This window comes from Phalacrocorax carbo, chromosome 1 (genome assembly GCF_963921805.1).
Source record: "Phalacrocorax carbo chromosome 1, bPhaCar2.1, whole genome shotgun sequence".
In the NCBI taxonomy this organism is placed as follows: Eukaryota; Metazoa; Chordata; class Aves; order Suliformes; family Phalacrocoracidae; genus Phalacrocorax; species Phalacrocorax carbo.
In genome coordinates, this window is record NC_087513.1 from 157,875,483 (window position 1) to 157,896,764 (window position 21,282).

At 41.1% G+C, this 21,282-nt stretch overlaps 1 protein-coding gene across 4 annotated transcripts in view; it reads left to right on the forward strand.

The window, feature by feature from the left end:
* Positions 1-21,282, forward strand: part of FGF14 (fibroblast growth factor 14) — a 411,789-nt gene that overhangs the window by 266,689 nt on the left and 123,818 nt on the right. The window contains exon 1 of one of the 4 annotated variants that reach the window (XM_064440623.1): positions 2,069-2,261. The exons of the other annotated variants lie outside the window; for them this stretch is intronic. Coding sequence (XP_064296693.1) covers positions 2,069-2,261 — 193 coding nt within the window. Of the gene's footprint in view, positions 1-2,068; positions 2,262-21,282 lie in introns of those variants that run through there. 4 annotated transcript variants of the gene reach the window in all.

A 21,282-nucleotide genomic window follows, 5' to 3' on the forward strand; every position in this document is an offset into this window, starting at 1 on the left:
ACTTTTGTCCTCTGAGCAAAAATAGCCCTTTGTAGACTAAAGGACTTAGGGAAATAATGGTCAATATCGGAGATGCTGAAGCCTCTGCTGAAACAAGAGCCTACTCTTACCTACAAGGTTCTGTACTGCAAAGTAGCAAATTATTCTGGATGAATATTTACACTTCAAAACCTGTTTTTTTTTTTGTAAAAAACTGTCTAATAAGATGTTAGAGTATTCTGAAAACAGTATAAAAATTTGATATTTATTAAATGATATGTCCTGTGCGAGCATCTGCCCTTCCTTACAGAATAACTCTGCATTTTCTTCTGTGTAGCTGCTGGCTGACTTTTTCTACTTTGTTCTGCTTAGTTACAACTTCAGGGAGTTTCACCATTAGGCTGGCAGAAAGTAAATCCGAAAAACACAGGGCCCTTATTTGAAAAGAAAGAAGACCCAATAGAAAAAGAGGAAAGGAAAGAAATTAGATGTCCTATTTTACATGGTATTTATTATCTGCAGTGCATTGTGAACTCCTCGGGGCAGAGACTCCTTAGGCATTCTGTGTCTGGTAAGCTTGGCTGGTGCTTGCTCAAGTGCTCCAAGACACAGACTACGAAAAAAATTATGAAATAATTTTACGTGGTGCCAGTGATCCACAAATCTACCTACTGCGGCTGTTTGCGGGTGCCCTATGGAATTCCTTCGGTATTTCTGAAACCTCAGAAATCAGTTCGTGTTCCGAGTTAAAAGTCTGCTGGTGCTGTAACATTTTCTCCTAAAGAGCGCTTGTTGGTTTGGGTGGAAGGTCCCCTCCACCTCGCATGTGTGTTTCTTTCTCACGGCTCTGAAACCTTGGCATGCAGCAGGAACCCCTCTCCCGTCGGACTGCACCCCCAGCCCCGTCCGTTCCCGGGGTTTGGGGCGAGAAGGGGCGGATGGGTGCCCCACCTCTGCCCCTGAGCGGGCCGAGGTTCCCCCTCAGCCGTCTTCCTCTGCCCCCACAGCCTCCCCGGCCTGGGGACGAGGACAGGGGCCGGTGTCCCCGCCGGGTGCGGGGGCCGCCCGCGGGCAGGGCAGCAGGGAGCCGGTGCCAGGGAGCTGGCGAGGGTTGGGCGGGGGACACGACGACGACAGGGTCCCGGCCTGCCTGGGGGTGCCGGGGTGGGCGGCGGAGGGTGTGGGGAGGGCCGTGCGCCCCTCCGGCAGCGCCCAGCGCCCTCCTCCCCCGCGGGGAGGGAGCCCCGCACGAAGCCATCCGGAAAGCTAAAGGGGGAGCAGGGGCGGCTGGCGGCGGATCCACCGGCAACCCGCTGCTTCCCACCAGAAAACCGCATCCGCAACACCCCTTCCCTCCGCCCCTCGCCCCCTTTGCTTTATTCTCCTGCCTTTCCCCCCTCCTTCCTCCACCCCCCCCACCCCGGCCGCCCCTCGCCTTGGGGAGGACAGAAAAAGCTCCAGCGGTGCGTGTGTGTGTGTGTGCGCGCGTGTAGGGGAGGCTGGAGCGGGGTGGGACTGAAGAGCCGTGATTACAGCTCTCCCCGGAGAAGAAGATTGCTCTCTCCAGATGCTGATTTCTGAAGCACTTGGCAATCATCAGGCGGGAGCCTGGAAGAGGCGGCGGTAGCCGCCCCGGCCGCGGCGATGGCAGCGGCGGGCGAGAGGGCGGCGGCGGCGCTGGGCTGAGGGGCGGCTCCGGGTGGCGAGGCTGCCGGCCGGACCGACCCGACCCGACCCGACCCGACGCGACGCGACCGGGCTCTGCTCTGCCCCGAGTCCCGCTCGCTCCGCTCCGCGCCGCGCCGCGCCGCGCCGCCAGCCCGCCCGCAGACACCCGCCGCCCTAGCAGGTGCCCCCGGGGCGGCGGGGCACCCATGCGGTGACCCGCGGCGGCGGCGGCGGCGGCGGCAGCTCCCGCGGGCTGCGGGGAGGGGGTGCCCCGCTGCGGCCGCGCCTCGGGCCGGAGGAGGCTCCCGCTCGCCCGCGCCCCGTGGGGATGGGTCCCCGCCGGGCCTGAGCGCCCCGCCGCCGCCCTCCTCCTCCTTGCCCGTCGCGGTGCCGGCCGGCGTGGGCGAGCCGGCGAGCAGCCATGGCAGCGGCCATCGCCAGCGGCTTGATCCGCCAGAAGCGGCAGGCGAGGGAGCAGCACTGGGACCGGCCCTCGGCCAGCAGGAGGCGGAACAGCCCCAGCAAGAACCGCGGGCTCTGCAACGGCAACCTGGTGGACATTTTCTCCAAGGTCCGCATCTTCGGGCTCAAGAAGCGGCGGTTGAGGCGCCAAGGTGCGTCCCTGTGGCCGGGCCCGCCCGACGGTGGGGGGGGATAGCGGAGGGGGGGGGCGGCGGTGGCGGGCGGGAGGGGGCAACCTGTGGCGACAAACTTCCCGGGCCGGGCGCCGCCGCGGCGGGAGGCGCCAACCGCCGCCCCCACTCCTGTCAGCGGGCGGCTCCCGGCGCCCTGTCAGCGGGCTGAGGGGCGCGGCGGGCTGAGGGGCCCCCGCCCTGCCGCCGCCGCCCGGGCGCTCAGGTGCTGGTCACGGCAGGTGGGCTCCGGGGCAGGAAGCCCCTCACCCGCCTGAGCCATGCCCGTCGCCCCGCGTGTCCCTGCCTCGCCCGTGTTTTTCTTTAAAGGACAAAGAGCACGTAGCGCGCGAAGCTGATAAGCGTCCGGTGGCCGGGAGCCGCCGCCGTTCGCCAGACCCTTCCTTCAGCTGCCCTCTTGGCTTTTGGCCGGCGTAGCCTGGCCGTAGCACAGGGGTCCCGCTCCCCGCTGCCCGGTGCCTTCTCCCCCACCCCCCCCAGGCGCCAAAGTGAGAGATAACGGCACAGCTGGCAGCTGTGGGGGTGCTGCTGTTCGCCCCTGTGTGTAACCCCCAGGGCACCTGTGGGTGCGGGTCTGCCTGCTCCCTCCCCAGCCCGGATCAGGGCCCCTTCGTACAGACCAGCAAGTTTTGCAGGCAGTTCTTCAGGGTAGATGGCCAGCAGTCGACCGAGATGACTAAAACTAGTGCCGTGGTGATTGCGTTTTATCGGTGCTTTGTATTAGAACCCTAGAAATAAAAGGAGTTGATACTGCAATGACTTCTCTACTTTTTCAGTTTTGTGCTATTCAACCCAATATTCAACAGCGTTCGGAAACGGCAGTGACTTATTTTGTACTCGTCCTCAGAAAACAGGTAGTTTCAGAACAATAGGATTGTATTATGAAGAGTGAGGACGTTAAGTATCACTCGAGAAACGCGGCTAATACCTACCAGTCAATGGTAAAGTATAAGCCATCCTGTTACATTATAGAATGCCACCACGTGTTGTAGTTTGGTATGTATACTATAGCTCCTCTTTAGGTTGGGTCCAAATATAATTTTAAGAAGCATAATCGGTGATCTGCCCTGATTGATCCTTCCTGCTTTTTTTTTCAGTGCTTCATCCTTGAAGTCAACAAAATCCATACAATTTTATTTTTACATGGCTTTATTACTGTAAGGATTATTTCTTGTAACTCCTAATGCAAGCTAAATCTTGCCATTTTTAGATAGTACAGTGATACAGGGAAAACAAGCGAGAACGTGCCAGTGGCAAAATCTGTGGTGGCTTATTTTAGGCAGTCTGTATGTGTGCTTAAAAAGAAGACTGGAGTATTTGCTTTATGATGGTGGATTTATCGATGTGATAGTTGTTCACGAAAACAAGTTTAGGGGGATTTTCTAACTGAGCAATTGTCCTCAAGCACCTGTGCAGTCTTATTTGGGGGGAAAGTGTGTATTTGACTGTATTATGGTTTGAGGAGGAGGCGACTGTCTCACAGCGCTGAGACGCCAAACATTTTCTTAGGTAGGAAGGGGCTTTAAAGAGACTTCTGAACTTATCCTTATTCATTCATTCTTTGATTTTTCATAAGGCGCTTTGTGACATTCTTGAATAAGAGAAGTGGATTAGAATGTAACTCAACTGTTAACCCTGACCGCTGGTACAGATCATTTCAGTAAGAATAATCAGAACTAGGGCTATTCACGAGTAAAGTCTGCAGCATCAGACCCTGAGTTTATTTTGTCTAAGAATCCTTCAAATGGAGACATGGTGATATTTATCCATTGATTTACTTTAAGTTCTCAGAATTACTGCTCATCCATAAGAATTCCTGCTGAAAAAAATACTACCATGCCTTTTACTGTGTATGTTCATGATGCGTAAAGTCATACGTGGAGTACCTGTGGATTCAAAGTTGCACGCTCTTTAGGAAGGAAAACAAAGAAGCAATCAAGCAGAAGTCGTTACTTAAACATCTTACGCAGAATAATTTAGAATGAATAATCATTTGGAAGAAAACACATTTTATAAGGCTGAGTGCTTTACAAGTACCTTATATGAGTTACAAAATGGACATCTGTGAGAGTCTCTTTTCGGTTTTCCTGAACGGAGTTAAATGAGCACTGAATTCTTCACCGAAATCATACTGTCAAACCCATTAAAATAAGTCTCTGCCAAACAAAATGGGATGCATTTAAAAACATCTGTTGTCAGAAAGGTGTTATGGGATTTTGAAAAATAAGCCTTGTGTAAATGATATACAGAGTGTCATGAGAGCATTGTGAAAAACGAGCTAATCGAGATGTGACAAACCGTCTGTAACATTCTCGGGCAATTCAATGGAAGAGTGGAAGTATATGTAAAATACTTGTTACATAGAACAGTAAAAGCTAGGCTGTATTTCTCATGGAATAAAAAAGTGTTTTGTTTTGTACTTACATATGAAAATTAAGTGTCTTCTCATCTTTGAAATAGGCAGCAAAAACTAGTGCTGCTGCTTTTAAAATTAGAAATGTATGTTTACTCTTCTGCATACCTGTGTATGTGAATTAGATAGATATACACGATGTATGCACACTTACCAACATGTTAGCAAACTTTTCAAAATATCCTTTATTTTTAATCTCTTCTTAAAAAATGCCTGTTATTACTCCTCTTGTTCAGTGGGAGTTATTTGTGAACAAGCGAAGTTGTTATGAAAACGTAACATGCTAAAATCATATGCATCCCCAACGGAATATAAAATTTTTTCTGTCATTGTGACTAATTCTCTGTTCATGGTCCTTCCTTTAGGGGCATACCAAAATATCCACAGAAGGGTGTTTTGGGAGACTAACATTTAGGAAGGTTAGCATTAAAGATACATCCAGGAGCTCACTCAGGGTAAAGGGTAATATTTGTATTTGCTTATATATTGGCTCTAATGACAGGCACAATGGTAGTTTCAAACAGCTTTTCTAAAACTTTGATTAATTAATTGAACTGCCAAAGTGATTTCTGTGGTAGACTTGCCTGATAATCTACTGAGTGGATGAAACCATTTTTGTTTACCAGACAGCTTTGATTCATATTATTTAGTATTATGATGTTTCAAATTTATTTCTTCTTTACTTTATCCTACCTGTCATCTGATGAAGAAATCACTGTCATTAATTTCCGGGTAGCCGTGAAGCCAAGATCTTGCCTGACACTGATGCCAGACATCAATCAATTATGAATTATCTTGTCCTGGATTAGAGGTTGTTCAGTTATAATGGCTTAATTTATGCTAATATAATCACAAATGGGACAATTGACAGACAAGATTTTGAGTCTTCATGTGAAATAACCTTATATAACCTGGGGCTACCCGATAAAAAGAAGAAAACACATGTCAGTTCTTCACCTCATGCAACTACAGTGCGCAGAGATTAAAAACATATGCTTCTCACTAGTGCAAATTCAAACTTCTTAGCCTCTATTTCCATCTACATTTCTAGCTTCTTTGCTAATCTGAAAAATCGTCATTTGGTTAATTAGGTCCCTTGAGAGTATTCTACTGGAAAATACTCAACATTTAAATGTATTAAAAACCAAGTGTGATGTTTACTGTTTCTGTGTGCTAATACCACATTAAAACTTCTAAATTTATACATAGAGTATGAATTTTGGAACGACTTGGCCTCTGATTTTGTACATTAATATTTATGAGAAAGAGAGACCTAGGGAACGTGTTCAGAAAATGCACTGATTAGATTTTATTGCATCTACAAAGGTAATTTAATTCTCCAAAGAAAGTGTTTTTGGAAAATTCCTCAGTATATCAGCTAATGTTTTGCAGCAGACGTGGGAGTGGCCCATAATCTCAGATGTTCGATAAGTCCCCATATACATAGTGCCTTAAGTAGTTTTTAGTTCTCCTACTTGTGGAATGACGTAAGTGGAATGAAAATGGCGATCTGTGCATGGAGGTGTACATGCCTTGTTTCCCAGAGCTTAAGAAACCACATGGAATCCCAGTCAGTTAGCTCCAGCCTCAGATGATCTGGCTTGCTCAAAGTTTCAGTGGACCAAAACCTGTAGCTGCGCTTTCCTGTGTGGCTATCCTCAGAATTAGTTATTCTTGGCAATTCACTAACGCGCACAGCTGCTACATTGTTTAGGTGCAAGGCCATCTATTTTTCTGGGTGTTGAACTGATGTTGCTTATTCTTCACTACTTTTCCTCAAACGATACTGATTAACCCACAACCCTTTTGGAACCATAAACCCAGTCTTAACAGTATATAGAAGAAATTTTTGATTTTTCGAAATTTGTTCTTTTGTTGCTGCTAATCTGTTCAAAGGACTGCATGATCATAAAAAATTGAAAATGCGTAAATATGCTGTATCTCATGTAAAATATTCTAAGCATATTTAAAAGCTATTTTTGAACATGTGGTTGGCTAGACTCAGTGTCACGTTTTCTTTCCCATGCATTCAGTATTTCACATAGACCCTGTGCTTGCTAAGGGAGGCTTTAAAAAGATGTGCAGTAAAGACTGGAATGTAATTCTCTTATTCTGAACTGCTCCTGGTGGGTGTAGAAGTGATGAATGAGAGGCTTTTGAGAGGAAATGGGGAAAATAACTTTAAAATCGTAACAAAATTTCAGGGAATACTGATTTTTAGAAATATCTTAAACATGGGTGATAGAAGAGTGGGCATTTAACGTACATGTAGTGCTGTACCAATGTTATTTCAGAATATCTCCTGTTTTAGTGTAAAGTGAGTAAAAAACTTAACTATTCCCTTTGTATATCTTAAAATACTGTGCTAAAAGTAGAAAGCAGATAACTTCAGAGAGTAGTAAGTATTTTTACTCTGTTTTCCAAATATTCTAAGTTTGGTAACAGTTGCAAGTTAAGATTTCTTTCAAATTTCTCACAGGCTTCATAGTTGTTTTGGCTTAAATTCCTTGCTTGTTTTGTCTATAAAGTACTGTAGTGTTTGGTTATTTTTTATTAATTCTTTCTTCCTGATATGCATTTGTTTACATTTCTTTACCTCAGGAAATTTGCATATCTGGAGGATATGCAAAATTGGAGGAACCCAAATTTCACCTTTCCTATATACAAACATTGCTTTTCACTCTCTTCACTTGGTAATTGGAGATTTAACACTTCATGAGCAAATGAACTTGGCGTTCTTGAGTGATCTTGCTGGACCTCTAAAGTTCAGGCAGCTTCTGTCCACATATAGTGATCTTTTTTTAAGGTATATCAGTTATTGATACTATTAAATACATTGTAGACCTAAAATATCTGGTTAATAGAGATATTAAGGGAGATTTCAGTATGTATGTGGTTTCTGATTCATGGTGGTGTAGCCATAGAAATGTTATAGGAGAGGTCAGGTTGCTATACTCTATTTAAAGACAGAATTCTGTCTTTTAACAATATCTAATCTTAGTGGGTATCATTTTTTCAGGGTATTTCAGTCTGTTAGTTTGAATTAAACTAAAATGAGTGCTTAAATCTAATTTTGAGTAATGAATTTTCAAGTCAGTAGCTTTTAAACTGCAGTAATCCATTTTAATATAGACCTAACACTCAAAAAGTTTATTACAGAAAACTTTGCAGATAAAGTCTTTTGACTTAGACTCTAAGTATAATTTAGAAATTTGAAGACACACAAAACTGTGAGACTGGATACCCATTTTTCATAATGACTAGACAGAGGCCTATCTTGCTCCGTCATATGTAAGCGCTTTTCTACCTTGGGCAAGTTTAGAGTTAGTGGCAGACAGGAAGATACACCCCAATGGCATGTATGCTTACTGTGCCATCAGCTTTTTCTGAAACCCTTTGAAACCAGTACATTTTTGTTTTCAAGAGTTATTGGTGCTAATTCAGACCTTACGCTCTGCTGTATGCTGAGTGGTATGAAAACAGAAAGAATATACGATATGATGCTAAACTCCATGGTAGAAGAGGATGAGAAAATTAGTAAAGCTCTGATTTTCTCTGTTACAATCTAAAATCAGCAACCTGCTTTCACTGCATGTAGACCATAACATTTCTGTGCATTAGGGGTGTAGTTTTGCATTTCAATTATACATCAGATAACTTGATGAGATCAAGTTTAGATCTTCCAATTTATTTTCCTATGGGACTGAAGATGAGGGAACATACCCTTTCCTGGAGCCAAGAAAGAAACTAGCTGCTTTTGGTGCCAGGATTATTGGATCAAGTTAGAGACGGGCAGGACTTTCCAGTCCAAGACTTCCAAGTTCTGATTCTGTGTTACAAACTATAGATGATTTCAGCATATCCTGAAATAGGTGGCATCATTCCTTAAATTTTCATTTCTGTAAATAAATAAATAACTATATAACCAAAGAAGGTGGAGAATTTGGGATTTCAAAGAAAAGCTAATATAAGTTTGAAAGAAGAAAATAGTAAAAGGTTGATATAAAATTTAAACAGACAGACTATGTTGAAAAAAAAAATACAGAAACCTTGTTCCCTCAAGGTTTTCAGGATCCCAGGTTGTTTTGTTTGCCATTTTGTAAAATGGTGAGTACAGGCTAATAAACATGATATTGGTTGTTTCAGTAAGATTTTCATAAATGAAGCTAGAGAAAGCTGACTGAAATTGGAATGCGAAGTACATCCTTTCTCTAGGATATAAAGTATAATCTCTAGGATGTAACTAAATTAAACAATTTAATTAAATCTGTGGTCTTTATTCTAATCCCTTGCCCAGGTGTAGAACTTTTGAAAGGCATTGGAGCTGCTGTGCTATAAACCTGCTGTAAATGGAACCAAGGTTGGACTGTTGATTGGCAGTAAGCGGCATAAATAAATGATGGAACTCAGCATTTGTTTAAAATATTAAATCAAACATTTTATTTCACGTAAGAATACTTCAGTATTATGAAACACAAGCACAAAGTCTTTTTCTCTCTGTAGAAGTTAATTTAAAAAAAAGGTAAAAAGAAATAGTCCCTAATTATCTATCATTTCCACCTCAAAGCCTGTTTATTTTGCAAACTTCAAGATGTATCCAATACAGTAAGTGTAGCTGCTGCTACTCCTGCTTTTCTACTGTAAAGCCTGGCTCCAGAAAACATCTAGTTTTGTTTGCTAGTCTGTTTCCAGTGTTTTTTGAAAAATGCAAAGCCGAGAAAGGAAGTAATGATTTTTTAAATTAGTCTCCATTGTTTGATGGTTCATTGTACAGGTAAACCTGAGTGGAATTTCATGTCCCAATTTCAAGCCTCAGGGCATTTTTGTTACTGAATTTCAAAGTCACTCAGCAAACAACAGATATGTCAGGCTTAAAAGGTCAGCAGGTTTCTTTACAGTGGAGATTCTTGTGGAACTATGAACCTTGAGGTGGGAGCTGGTATCAGCGTCTCCCTTAACGCAGTAATGCATTTAGGTATTTCTAGTTTGGTTTTGATGAGGATTTGCACTCCCTGAGTGCTATAGAGAGACTCACTTCCTTACTTACCATATAAAACTAGAACAATGGTGGTTTTTTACTAAAAATACTATGCTTTTATTTTAGTATTTTCTGTAGTGTGAATGAAAGATGTATTTGAAAGGCAACTATTTCCTTTAGATTTCTGTGATCATAAGCACTAAATTTATGGTTTATATATACCTTCTTATATGAAAACCTGACATATCTATAATGCCTAGATTATGTTAGTGCTCTTTAAAAAGTACATTCTATATTGGAACAGTGAGTACCTCATCAACAGAAAATCTATTTCAGTATGATATTTTCTTTCCAAGTCTGTAAGAGTATTTCACATAACAGCAGACTTAATTTTTGTGATTAGAACAACATGTGTGAAGCTTATGGTAATTCATAAAGAACAGCCTGTTTGCTAGAGTAAAGTAAAACAGGTATTTGTGGTTTTATTTATTTTGTTTTCAATCCATGATCATTTGTTCTTCGTTTTCTTTTTAAGAACAATCTCATGACAAATTGGTATGTTCATAAGTGTGATGAAGTAATGTTTTCCTCCAGTTTCCCTTGTATCCTAAACTCTGTAGTTCATGGATTAGAGTTCATAACTGTTCCAAAATCTTGCAACATTTACTGAGCGTTTAGTTGTTCACACACGTACCGTTTTATGCATTGTGAATATCCCAGCTTAAAGAGATGCTCCTCTCATTTTCGTCTATGTAGTTTATGTATAACTGAGGCCTGAATTCCTCTACCTTAATTAGTGGTTTGTATCTCTTCATATGAAATTCTGATGAGTTGAAAAATTTACCACTGTAATCTGTATACCAGTGCCTGTGAAATAAACAAACTCTCAAACTTCCTTGCTCTATTTTCTTCTTTCACTTTTCTGGCTGTGTAATCAGAACAGTTCCTTCTTTGTAATCAGAACAACTAAATACACATGAAATGTGTAACATTTTTTTCCCAACAGTATTTTAAACTGTGTTATTTAAGCCAACAAAAATAAGATTCCATCCACTATGGAATCACTTTCTACACCACTAGAAAGAAACTTGCATGGCAGAAAGGGCTTTGCTACGACCTTTTGGATTTTAGCAAGGCTCCCCTTATGTCCATTGCAAGTCTTGTCTTACCAGAGCTCTGGTCAGGCTTGTACCTGGAGGTATACTTAGGCCTGAAGACTCCCCATGCTCGCCCTCAAGCAAGTAGAGGTATGATTACAAGATGAAGACCTAAATATGAATATCTATCCTTTTTCTTGTGTAGGGACACAAAAAAATTAATAATGGATTCCTCCCGCTATTAGTTCCTTTTCATTATCTCATCAATTATCTTGGATCATGACTGTGCCAAGAAGTAGGACTAATTCTAAAATAACACAGGATACTTCAGAATTTTTTAATAGAAAACTATTCCTGGGGTTGAAAAGTGGAGAGAGAGTGATCCCTGCTGATGCAGTACTCTGAAGAAATGCAAACCTTTATTTTAGTAGTAAGGATTATAGAACTTAGCTTGCGTAAGTTTTAAGAATTTGAAAATATATAAGTTCCTCCTAAGGAGCTCATTAGAAAATTGTTAATAGTGAGCAATATACATCATCATCGTCAGTTCTCACTGCCAAGCAAATGATTTTTTTCATCTGAATACTTTATTTGGGTTTTGAGTTTATCACAAACTCCAAACCGAGTCTGGTGCAGAGATGATTTTTACCTTTTCTATAAATACTAGAAAATTAAGACCATAGTCTTAACTTCCTTACTAGCATAGTTTTGGCTTGCTTAAAATAATAGTCTGGATTCTGAGAACCCTTTTTTTACTTACCTCTTTTTGTCTCCTCTCTGAAGATGGTTTTGTGCAGAGATAAGTTTATGGCTGAACTCTTCCAGGCATTAGATGGGTAAATCCCACTTTATTATTGCTTCCAGTTATGTCTTAGTTTTCTGACCAAATAGAAATAACTGTCATTCTAGTTCCTGTGTCCATAGTCTTTTGCTAAAGCAAATGAGAGACCTTCTTCCACAGAGCCTCAGTCATGATTTTTTGTGGCAATATTTAAGGAAAAAGAGAGACAACTTTTTGAATTCCAGCTCTAAAGGTCAGATGTCCCCAAATTTTCAATTTGTGTGCAAGTAAGAAATTTAGCACTTTAGCCTTTTTGGAGATGTAAATTTATTCATTAAATTGTGCTGTCTAAGTAGCTTACACTAAACAGCTGCAAGGCTGTGCTATTACTACCTTAAAACCAGATCTTTTAATGTAACACACATGATTCTGGAAATCTTTGTAGAATTGATATGTAATGCTCTGTATAAAAAGTATTCTGTTGTACCTTCTACGCAAAAAGAGTAAAAAAGTTATGCAGGTAAATAAATAAAAATAAATATAAATCAGATTTATATAAATTATGGCATTTAGAAAACCCTAAATGTTACCAGTAAGTAGCCATCTTTCTTTGGAAATAATGAGTATCACTGTAGAGATTGGATAATTTACTCCAAATCACAGAAAGAAAGAAAAACTAAGCCATTCCCATTAGTCTTACTCTCTAGTTCTCTACTTACAGATCGGTATATCATCACTCAGACTTTTTTTGTCTCAAAAGTGTGTCTCTGTTAACAACAGAGAAACAGAGACTCATCAGGCTTCCCATACAGTTAAAAGGTACTAAAATTAGTGTGGGTTAAGCCTGAATAATGTGGCTGTAGTTAAACTAAGGTATGAATAGTCATTCATGCCTCATTGTGATGACAAAGTGGCAGGATCAAGCCAACAGCCATCTCAGGGCCGCTTCTCATATTCACTACAATTCAATGAATCAATCGATCAATCATCACCCTGTTTACCAGGGTTTTATGTTGCAAACATAATGGTTGAAATGAACCCGTCGCATAAGCAAACATTTTTCTTCAGTTACTGGGGTAGCTTTCTAGGTCATTGGATGCCACTGGTCAGGTCCTATTCAAAGTTTGTCATGGACAAGCAGTCAAAAATTCAGGATATGACTTACTAAAACTCTCCACTTGCAAAGCTCCAATAATAGCAGCTAAATACCCCATGATCTAAGCAGCCCGAGTGGCACAAGTAAGAGGACCGTAGTGCATCCTATCTTAAAAAATGTTTATGCTTAGGGGTTCTTAACTGTAATTTTGTCAGCTTGTTACCGTCTTCACACACTGTCAGTATTTTGGTTTTCAAAATTGGCATTTGTTTTAAATATAGAGAGGGATGTAAAGGAAGATAAGCCTGTTTTCTACTCTCTGCTAATGAGTGCTTAGGTATAAGTAGTATAAGGGTGGAGTATTAGTAGTTAAGGGGGGGCGGGATGCATTGCTAGTAAATTGCTGATGCTGTTATTCCAAAAGCATTCACCACAAATTTTGGCTAAACTTTAAGAAAATACAATCATGTTAAGGTGTGGAAAGAATAAGTTGAACGCACCTGAGCAACCTGACTAGAGATGTAAGTACTTCTAGATTAAATTGATGTAATTTTTAATTTTTTAAAATTATTTATATCCTGATGTTAGTATACATCTAGGAAATAATTGGGGTTGTTTGAAGCAATTTCTTTGAATTTAGGCTTCTTACTCATGTAAGTAGTGTGATTAACTTCAGTTCCTAATTACAGTAGGGAAACCAGCCACATCTGAAGCCTGAAGCAGCAAAAAGGTTTTGCTTCTTTTTAGGTATTTTGGTTGCTGTTAACTATATCAAGGATGACAGAGACTACTACAGACAAGACCTGACATAGAAAGTCTTTAACTATTTGCTATTTATTTTTATTTTATTTACTCTATTTATATGTGGCGCAGATGGTTTTTGATTGTGTAATAGTTTATATGTATGATAGTGTTAGTTCCGGTTGATTTCCAGATAGATATGTGCTGGTACTCAGGGACAATTTGGGTGTATGCTGTTTATTTTCCAAAGCAGTTCAGATGTGAAACCAGAGGACTACTGGTGCAACTTTCATCCTGATTCCAATAGATTGTGGCATACTTAGTTCTTTTTTAGGGATATGTCATAGCTGTGTAGGTGGTGAAAAAATGTTTCCTCAGTTCTGCCATAGTATCAGCAATGTCTCGCACAGTGGCTCTAATATGTTGACAGCTTGGTGCATCCTGAATGCCTCCATTTGGTTATCGGGTTGAATTTTAATCTTTTTTTTTTTTAAAGTAACATGAAAATGACACAGTTATGGACTGTGCTGTCTAGTGCCATGCAAACAGAAAAGTGTCTTCAGAGGGCAACTATTGAAATACAAGTTGGGTTTTTTCTTTTCTTGTATCCCTTGTTGAGCTTTGAGAGAACATTGTCATGATTAATTGGACCTTGGTCTTTCTGCATACCGGATGAAATTGGGCTTTCCACATTTTGGGTGTGTGGTGCTAGTTATGTTTATTCTTCTCTCTTTGTAGGGAGGCACTGGATCAGTGTTTTTTAAACAACTTGATCAGTGAGCTAATTCTTTATTAGTTTTTCTATTTATTTACTGGTACCTAAGCTCCTCTTTCAGGAGGAGATGAGGAGACGGAATAGATTTTCTTTATTGGGGTCATTCAGACTCTATATTTGGAGCAGGATAGAATTTTTTCTATTTGCATTCCCACAGGGGAAGGAGAAATACGAATTTCTATAGCTCTGAAAGTCCTTTGTCACCATCTTTGCCTGTAAACTTCAGCAGAGGTGTTTTTGAAAGGAAACAGGATTGTTTTCCAACCATCCCTATGTGCAGTTGCTTAGTTCTGCCATTCAGAGTCACAGGGATTTATGCTGCCACCCTTCTGCATTGCAAATGTAAGTCTGAAGGAAGGCTAGCCGTGAGGCTGTTGCTCAGTCATTACAGTAAGATCAACCAGTGCTGGATCTCATCTCTTGCTCCAGTGGGAGCAGTGAAACAGATACCATAGTGCTTATATGCTGTTTGGGTAACAATGTATCTGCAGATTAAATTAGAAGAAATAGTAGAAGGGAGGGAAGAAGTTGTTTTGACTATCCTAGCAACAGGATGCAGCTATAGATACATAACACATATAGATCAGTTATCATATTAGATGTTAAGGTTGCCCCCAATATTTACGTGACTCCTGTGGCAAGTGTGTACAGTGGTGGTGGTGCTTCCACAAGCACCAGGACTCTTGAGGAGAAGGATATGACTCTCTGATGTAGGCATGGCCAAAGTTATCCTTGTCACAGCTTGTCTTGTGACAAAGCTTAGACCGCAGAAAGGCATGCTGCCTTAGGCCCGCACCTTGAGACCACTCAAAACCCAAAAATAGAACAGAAGTGGTTTGTGGTCTGCTTCATAAACAGCTTTTAACAGAAGGACATAGCAGCGCATTGGAAATTGCTCTGGCTGCTTAAAAGCTTCAGCTTGGAAATCAGAGTAGTAGTAATACCAACAACTTATTAAACAAAGCTGGTCAGAAAATGACGGTACTGTCGTCTGGGAAAACAAACCGACATTTAAGTTTGTGGAGTTTTTCCACTGCAAAGCGTGCTGTATTTTCTGTTTTGTCAGAACAACGTTTCCAGTTAAAGCCTGTTTTGACAGACACATCCGGACTGGGCAGTACTGTATAGCCATATTGGTAAGACACCTGATTACCTGAGGGTGGGGGGAAAAACTCAAACAGATGAGCTATACATATTTTGTTCTGTCCAAAAAAACATGGTAGGTATACAAGAGTTATTCAGAAAGTACTGTAACATTAATTATTCAGGCTTTAGCTTTTATTTTATTAGTTCTGTAATGCCTCTTATCTGGCATGATCCTGCAGTTCCATGAATTAAAACACAACCAAGGGGAATATCAGTTGCTTTGTGACAACCAGTTACCTGACAGCAATTATGTAATTTCGGTCAGTGGAGTGGAGCTGGCAGCAAAGTCAGGCTTTGCTACCGATGGAGACGCATTTAAAGATGAACAATATAGATATGCAGCAAAATAACTCTGATTTTCAGGTCTATCCCTGTATCCCCAGTGTATTTCACTGCATTTATTCTTCTTATATCTTTCTGCTACTAAAGTAGAGAGATAGTTGGAATTAGTTTCAGTTCTCTAAAGGGAAAACAAAATATAGCCAGTTGATTTTGGGACTGCAAGTTTGGAACCTGCTGGTGACCATAACAAACTTTTGTACAGGTTTTGGTAAACGAAATGAGAGACTTTTAATAAATTTCACTCATTTTTGTAGGTACAGAAGTTACATACATCTTTCAAGACTGAGATTTTAATTTTAGCACATGAAGCTGCAGAACTTGCTCCTCATTTTGAGTTCTCTACTGGAACTAGCGAGCAAGGCTGTGAGAACAGCCATTACAGCACATTAGAAGTAGCCCTGGCAGTAGCAGAGACGCGAACAGACTTTTGATAAGGAGAAAGTGCATTTAGCACTGTGCAAAAAAAGCACATTTCTGTGCATTAACTGTTGACGATTCTGATGTCCCTCTGGCCTTGTTTACATTTGTAGGTTTTAATGGTCTAGTTTTAACTATGCAAATTTCAGAGCTGCTAATGCTCAGGACATCTATGAACCTGTCCTTTATACCTGCACCTGACCTCTTTCTACACTACTGCTGAAAGGGACCGGTGAGGAATGAACTGGTAAAAATTGCTAATATATCCTTAATATGGTCCATACTGCTGATTTTTGGTTTAGTTTGCCTAAGCAGTATACAGTGAGCTTAGGGGAATCTTACATAAGGTAAGATATATGGCATTGTATAAAATCCCCTAATCACCTCTAATGGATTGCCGCCTTCTTTTCATCACACATTCCACACTTGTTTTGTCCCTGATTTCTTCTTTCCAAACACACCTGACTGACAATGAAAGTATGCAGCATTTCATTCCTGATGTTCCTTAGTAGATGCACGAAGATCAGTGTTGTGGTTTAACGCCAGCCAGCAACCAAGCCCCACCCAGCCACTCGCTCACTCCCTCTCGGTGGGTTGGGGGAGAGAATCGGAAGAGCAAAAGTGAGAAAGCTCATGGCTTGAGATAAAGACAGTGTAACAGGTAAAGCAAAAGCCACGCACACAAGCAAAGCAAAACAAGAAATTCGTTTGCTGCTTCCCATGGGCAGGCAGGTGTTCAGCCATCTCCAGGAAAGCAGGGCTCCATCATGCATAAAGGTTATTGGGGAAGACAAATGCATCACTCCGAATGTCCCTTCCTTCTTATTCCCCCAGCTTTTTATTGCTGAGCATGATGCCATACAGTATGGAATATCCCTTTGGTCAGTTGGCAGCTGTCCCAGCTGTCTCCCCTCCCAGCTCCTTGTGCACCCCCAGCCTGCTCGCTGTGGGGAGGGGTGAGAAGCAGAAAAGGCCTTGACTGTGTGTAAGCCCTGCTCAGCAATAACAAAAACATCTTTGTATTATCAACACTTTTAATCACAAATCCAAAACACAGACCCACACTAGCTACTGTGAAGAAAATTAACTTTACCCTGGCCAAACCCCAAACATTCAGGTACTGCAAGCGAAGGGAAACTGAGATAAGATGGATAGAGCCACGCAAGCTACACAAGATGTAGTGAGGGACAGTGAAACCTGTACGCTGCATTATATATTCCCTGTAATTCATATATTTTAAAGGGAAGGTTATGTTGTTTCTACTCACGGGATTTGAAGGAGAAAAATAATATTAATGAGAATGTTTGTATTCTTCTATTTGAGAAATCAGGATGACCTTAGTACTAATTTTAGGAATTTTTAGAGGAAAGAAGGTTATTAAAAATATATCTTTCCAAGTAATCTTGCAGATACAAAGTTACTTATGCCACAGTTTTGAAAAAATAGAAATATTTTCTGCTGCAAGTAAGGACAGAGGTAGTGTTGTTTTTCCAAAGGATAAAACCATCTCTGCAAATACTTGCCTTTCTACACCTTTAAGTAGAATCAAAAAATGCATCTGCCTTTAAGTTCACATTCACTTTGAACAGAAGGAGAGATACCTACGGATTCATGAAACTGCTATGGCCTGTTAGAAATAAATGTTGGGAGGTTTAGTTTGAATGGAAGCTTTTTAAAAAAAAAACAGGTTTTTTGTTATTGTTACTATCTGTCTCGTAAAGAATTAGACTTGATTTAAAATATAACTAAAATCATTCTATTGATGGAACTTTTACTGGATGCTTACTGAAATAAGCCGTGTTTGGCATCCAGACAGATTTCAGTATATTGCATTGCTCTTCTAACTTATATTCTTAGAGGAGCTGCATTATCAAATGTGAGTAAACATGCTAAACTTCAGATGTGGAGGCTCAGCAACATGTTAGGTTTAACACCAAGAGCTGTGTAAGTTAGAAAGTTCCAGTCATCATTATAAGGAAGCAGAGATAAGTATGGTACATGGTTTAGCAAAATGTTTTAACAAATTAAATAGCTTCGTTTACCTAAGATTTATTTCTAGCATCTCTACTGAACGTAAATTTTGTGAGGGTTTGTGCCACTTTGTGTTTTTGCATAATGACATAGGAGTGATGACAGCGGTAAGTAGGCTTCACCTTTGCTGGAGAGGGCGGAACGGTGCACACATGCGTGTGTGCGCTAAATTTGAGACTGTCTATTGCTTTTGTAGCAGTGGTGAAACTCTGCCCTACACAACTCTTTAGAAGACCTGGGTAATTTATTATGTGACTTGTTCAAGTGACCTGCTGTTGTGCTATGCTCAATTGCGGTTTGCTTTGTTCTTTATACTTGTAACTATAATTGCTTTTATTAAAAAAAAAAAAAAGTGAAGCAGTTCTTTAGGACTGTATATTATCATCAGGGGAAGGAGAAAAGAATTAACCAAGTGTTTTATGGTGAGCAAGTAAAGTGAAGTTGTCACGTGTCTGCAGTAATCCTTCTTCCTAGACAGATGAGCTACATTTTTTCTGACGTTCTGGTAGAGTTTGTTGGGCTGATATTTTGATTTTACCTGAAGCTGTTTTACTGTTCTGTCAGGTTTGGCCAAATGCCAAGCTTCCATCAGAACAGGGTAGTTTTGTTAAAATTTCTGTTGAAAAAGTGTCTTGAGGCTGGAGCCTTTTTTGTGTTAAGCCCCAGGACGTAACAAGCAGCTCAGTGGCTCGAGCACTCTCCTATCATGAGGATGTTTCAAGTCTGAGTTCCTGCTCACTTTGGTTCAGACAAAAAGCCTTTAACCTGAATCTCCGGTGGGTGCTGATTGCCAGGCTGCTAGTTATTCCTGTGTGAGTAACTCTGGTATTGTTTTTCCCGTCTTTTTAACCTTTCTTGAAGAAAGCTCTGTTCTGGGCTTTGTCCTGAAAAAGCATTTCATGAAGGGAACATTATTTTCTGCCTAATTCTAGCTGGAAAACTTTTTCAAAATACGTTACTGTAGTAGGATAAGAGGTGACTGATGTTTGTTACAAATGCCAGGACATTATCAGAGAGCATTTGGTGGTGTGGAGTGCTGGTAGTTGTAGGACAGTTGCAGAGCTGGAAGCTCATTCTTCATTGATGTGGTGAAAAGAGGATTACTGCAGAGCACAGGAGAATCTGTATTTCACCCGCTGGTTTTGAATATTTCTAGGCAGCTAATCAAAACAAAAAGGATCCCTTCTGTGTCTTAGAACCATTTTCTGCTAAATGAAGGCATAAACTTCATCCCCTTGAGGTTTGCTTTATGTATTTTCCCACATCCACATGCTGGTTTTGGACATCAGCTGGACTAGCTGAATACCTGTGGCACCTGTACACTGGTGTTACCTGCACACTATGATAGGGAGCTAGGTCTTTATGCAATCTGCTTGTTGCTGTTGAAGGATCCCATAAACTTGTTTCTTCAAGGGACTGCATAAGACAGATATCGAGTCGGACAGGGAAGTAATTTCTCTTCTGGAACGCTGAAGGTGAGTGTCACAAAAGCAGAGAGTCTGTTCCCCTTCAGGTGTGTCTTTCAGGGAAGATTTAACTATTACTATGTGCTTTCATAAACTTCTGACTTTAAGGTAGCCATCCTAAGTTCTTTGGAGAGAAACAGAGTTACTGAGCACATTTCCCAGTTCCCCCTAGTAGGAAATCATGTCTTGTTAAGGCCAGCTTTGAAAAAGTTCTGCCTTCAGGATGGTATTTCGAAGGGTTTTGGTATTGACTGGGTTTACATGACTCAACATTTCTCAGAGAAGTTTCATTGCAATCATCTGTTACGTCATTGATTATTTGTTGTGGTTATTTACCATTGAATCAGAATATTTTTTCTGGGATATTTTGATTCCAATGAAGTTCCAGGAAAACCAAAGTATGTTTTCCAACCAATGAGCTGGTGGCCATGGAGCTTCTCCTGACTCTTGGGGTGAGATTCACCTGACTGAATGCAAATTCTTGTTATGTACCAAAGCCTGAGCAACTTATAGGTTCATATTTTGGCTGTCATGCAGTTAATGAAAAATATTTACTTCTAGGGTGTAATTCATGGCATCCTGAAATAGATGGCTCTGCTAGCTGTGAAGGGAGCCTAGGAGGTCTGTATCAGATGCACGCTCTAGAAGTCTTAATGGCTCTAGTCATAGAGTCTACTCTAGAGGTAGAATCATAGAATCATTAAAGTTGGAAAAGACCTCTAGGGTCATCAAGTCCAGCCGTCCAAGTAGGCTACTAGAAGGTGCCAGGAAGGAACCAGAAGGTTCCTGAGATGCTGCCTGGCAGGCCTAAGGAGAGCTGAGCCCCACAATAGTACTGCGGGTCCCAAAATCTTTTTGAAAGCCTCCCAGTCTCCAGTGCCTGGACAGGCTGCAGGCTGCCTGGCGGAGCTGTGAGCCTGAACCTTTGGGAGCCTTCCCTTGCACTGCAGTTGCAGCTCAGCTTCCCAGAGCCTCCAGCTCTCATCAGAGCTGAGAAGAAAACTGGATTCTTCTCTCACAGGAGAAGCTGGATTTCTAAAGAAGGAGGAGTGTTTTATGGTAGAATAAGTAGATTTTGAAGCCTAAAATTCCCCAACATTTACCTGCAGTAATATCCCTTCCATTTGTATTGGTCAAAAAAATCCTGATTATCTTAATTTTAGCTTCCATCACTAACATTTATCCTCTTTTAACATGACTGGAGTACAGACATTCTGTGGAAGAAACCCGAAGCATTTACTAATGTTTAGTTATTTAGGAGGTTTTGAGAACTTGAACATTTTAGATTTTTGCTGGTGTCACAACACTGTGTAAGGTAATCTTCATACTAATTTCCAGTTTACTCAACTTTAAAAATCTCAGGAGCTTAAGAAAAGTCTTAGAGCTATTTACAGTGTACAAATACTACCATTAAAACTCTTTGTGGCTTTTCAAAGGAGGCAGTTCCAGTGAGAAATTATTTATTCTGAACAAGACATATCCAGTAGTTAGCATGAATTGTCCAAAATATAATTTTAAAGCAGATTATTTTATTCTGAATTATTTGGAAACTGTTGACAAGGGTTTTGGGGTTTTTTTCCCTTCCAGTTGCATTCATCACTAGATATTAAAGTCCTGCGGAAAGATTTTATAAGCCGTCATTCTGCTACACAGATAGAAGGCTTCTAATAAGTGATGTCTATTTGCGCTGACATCTATT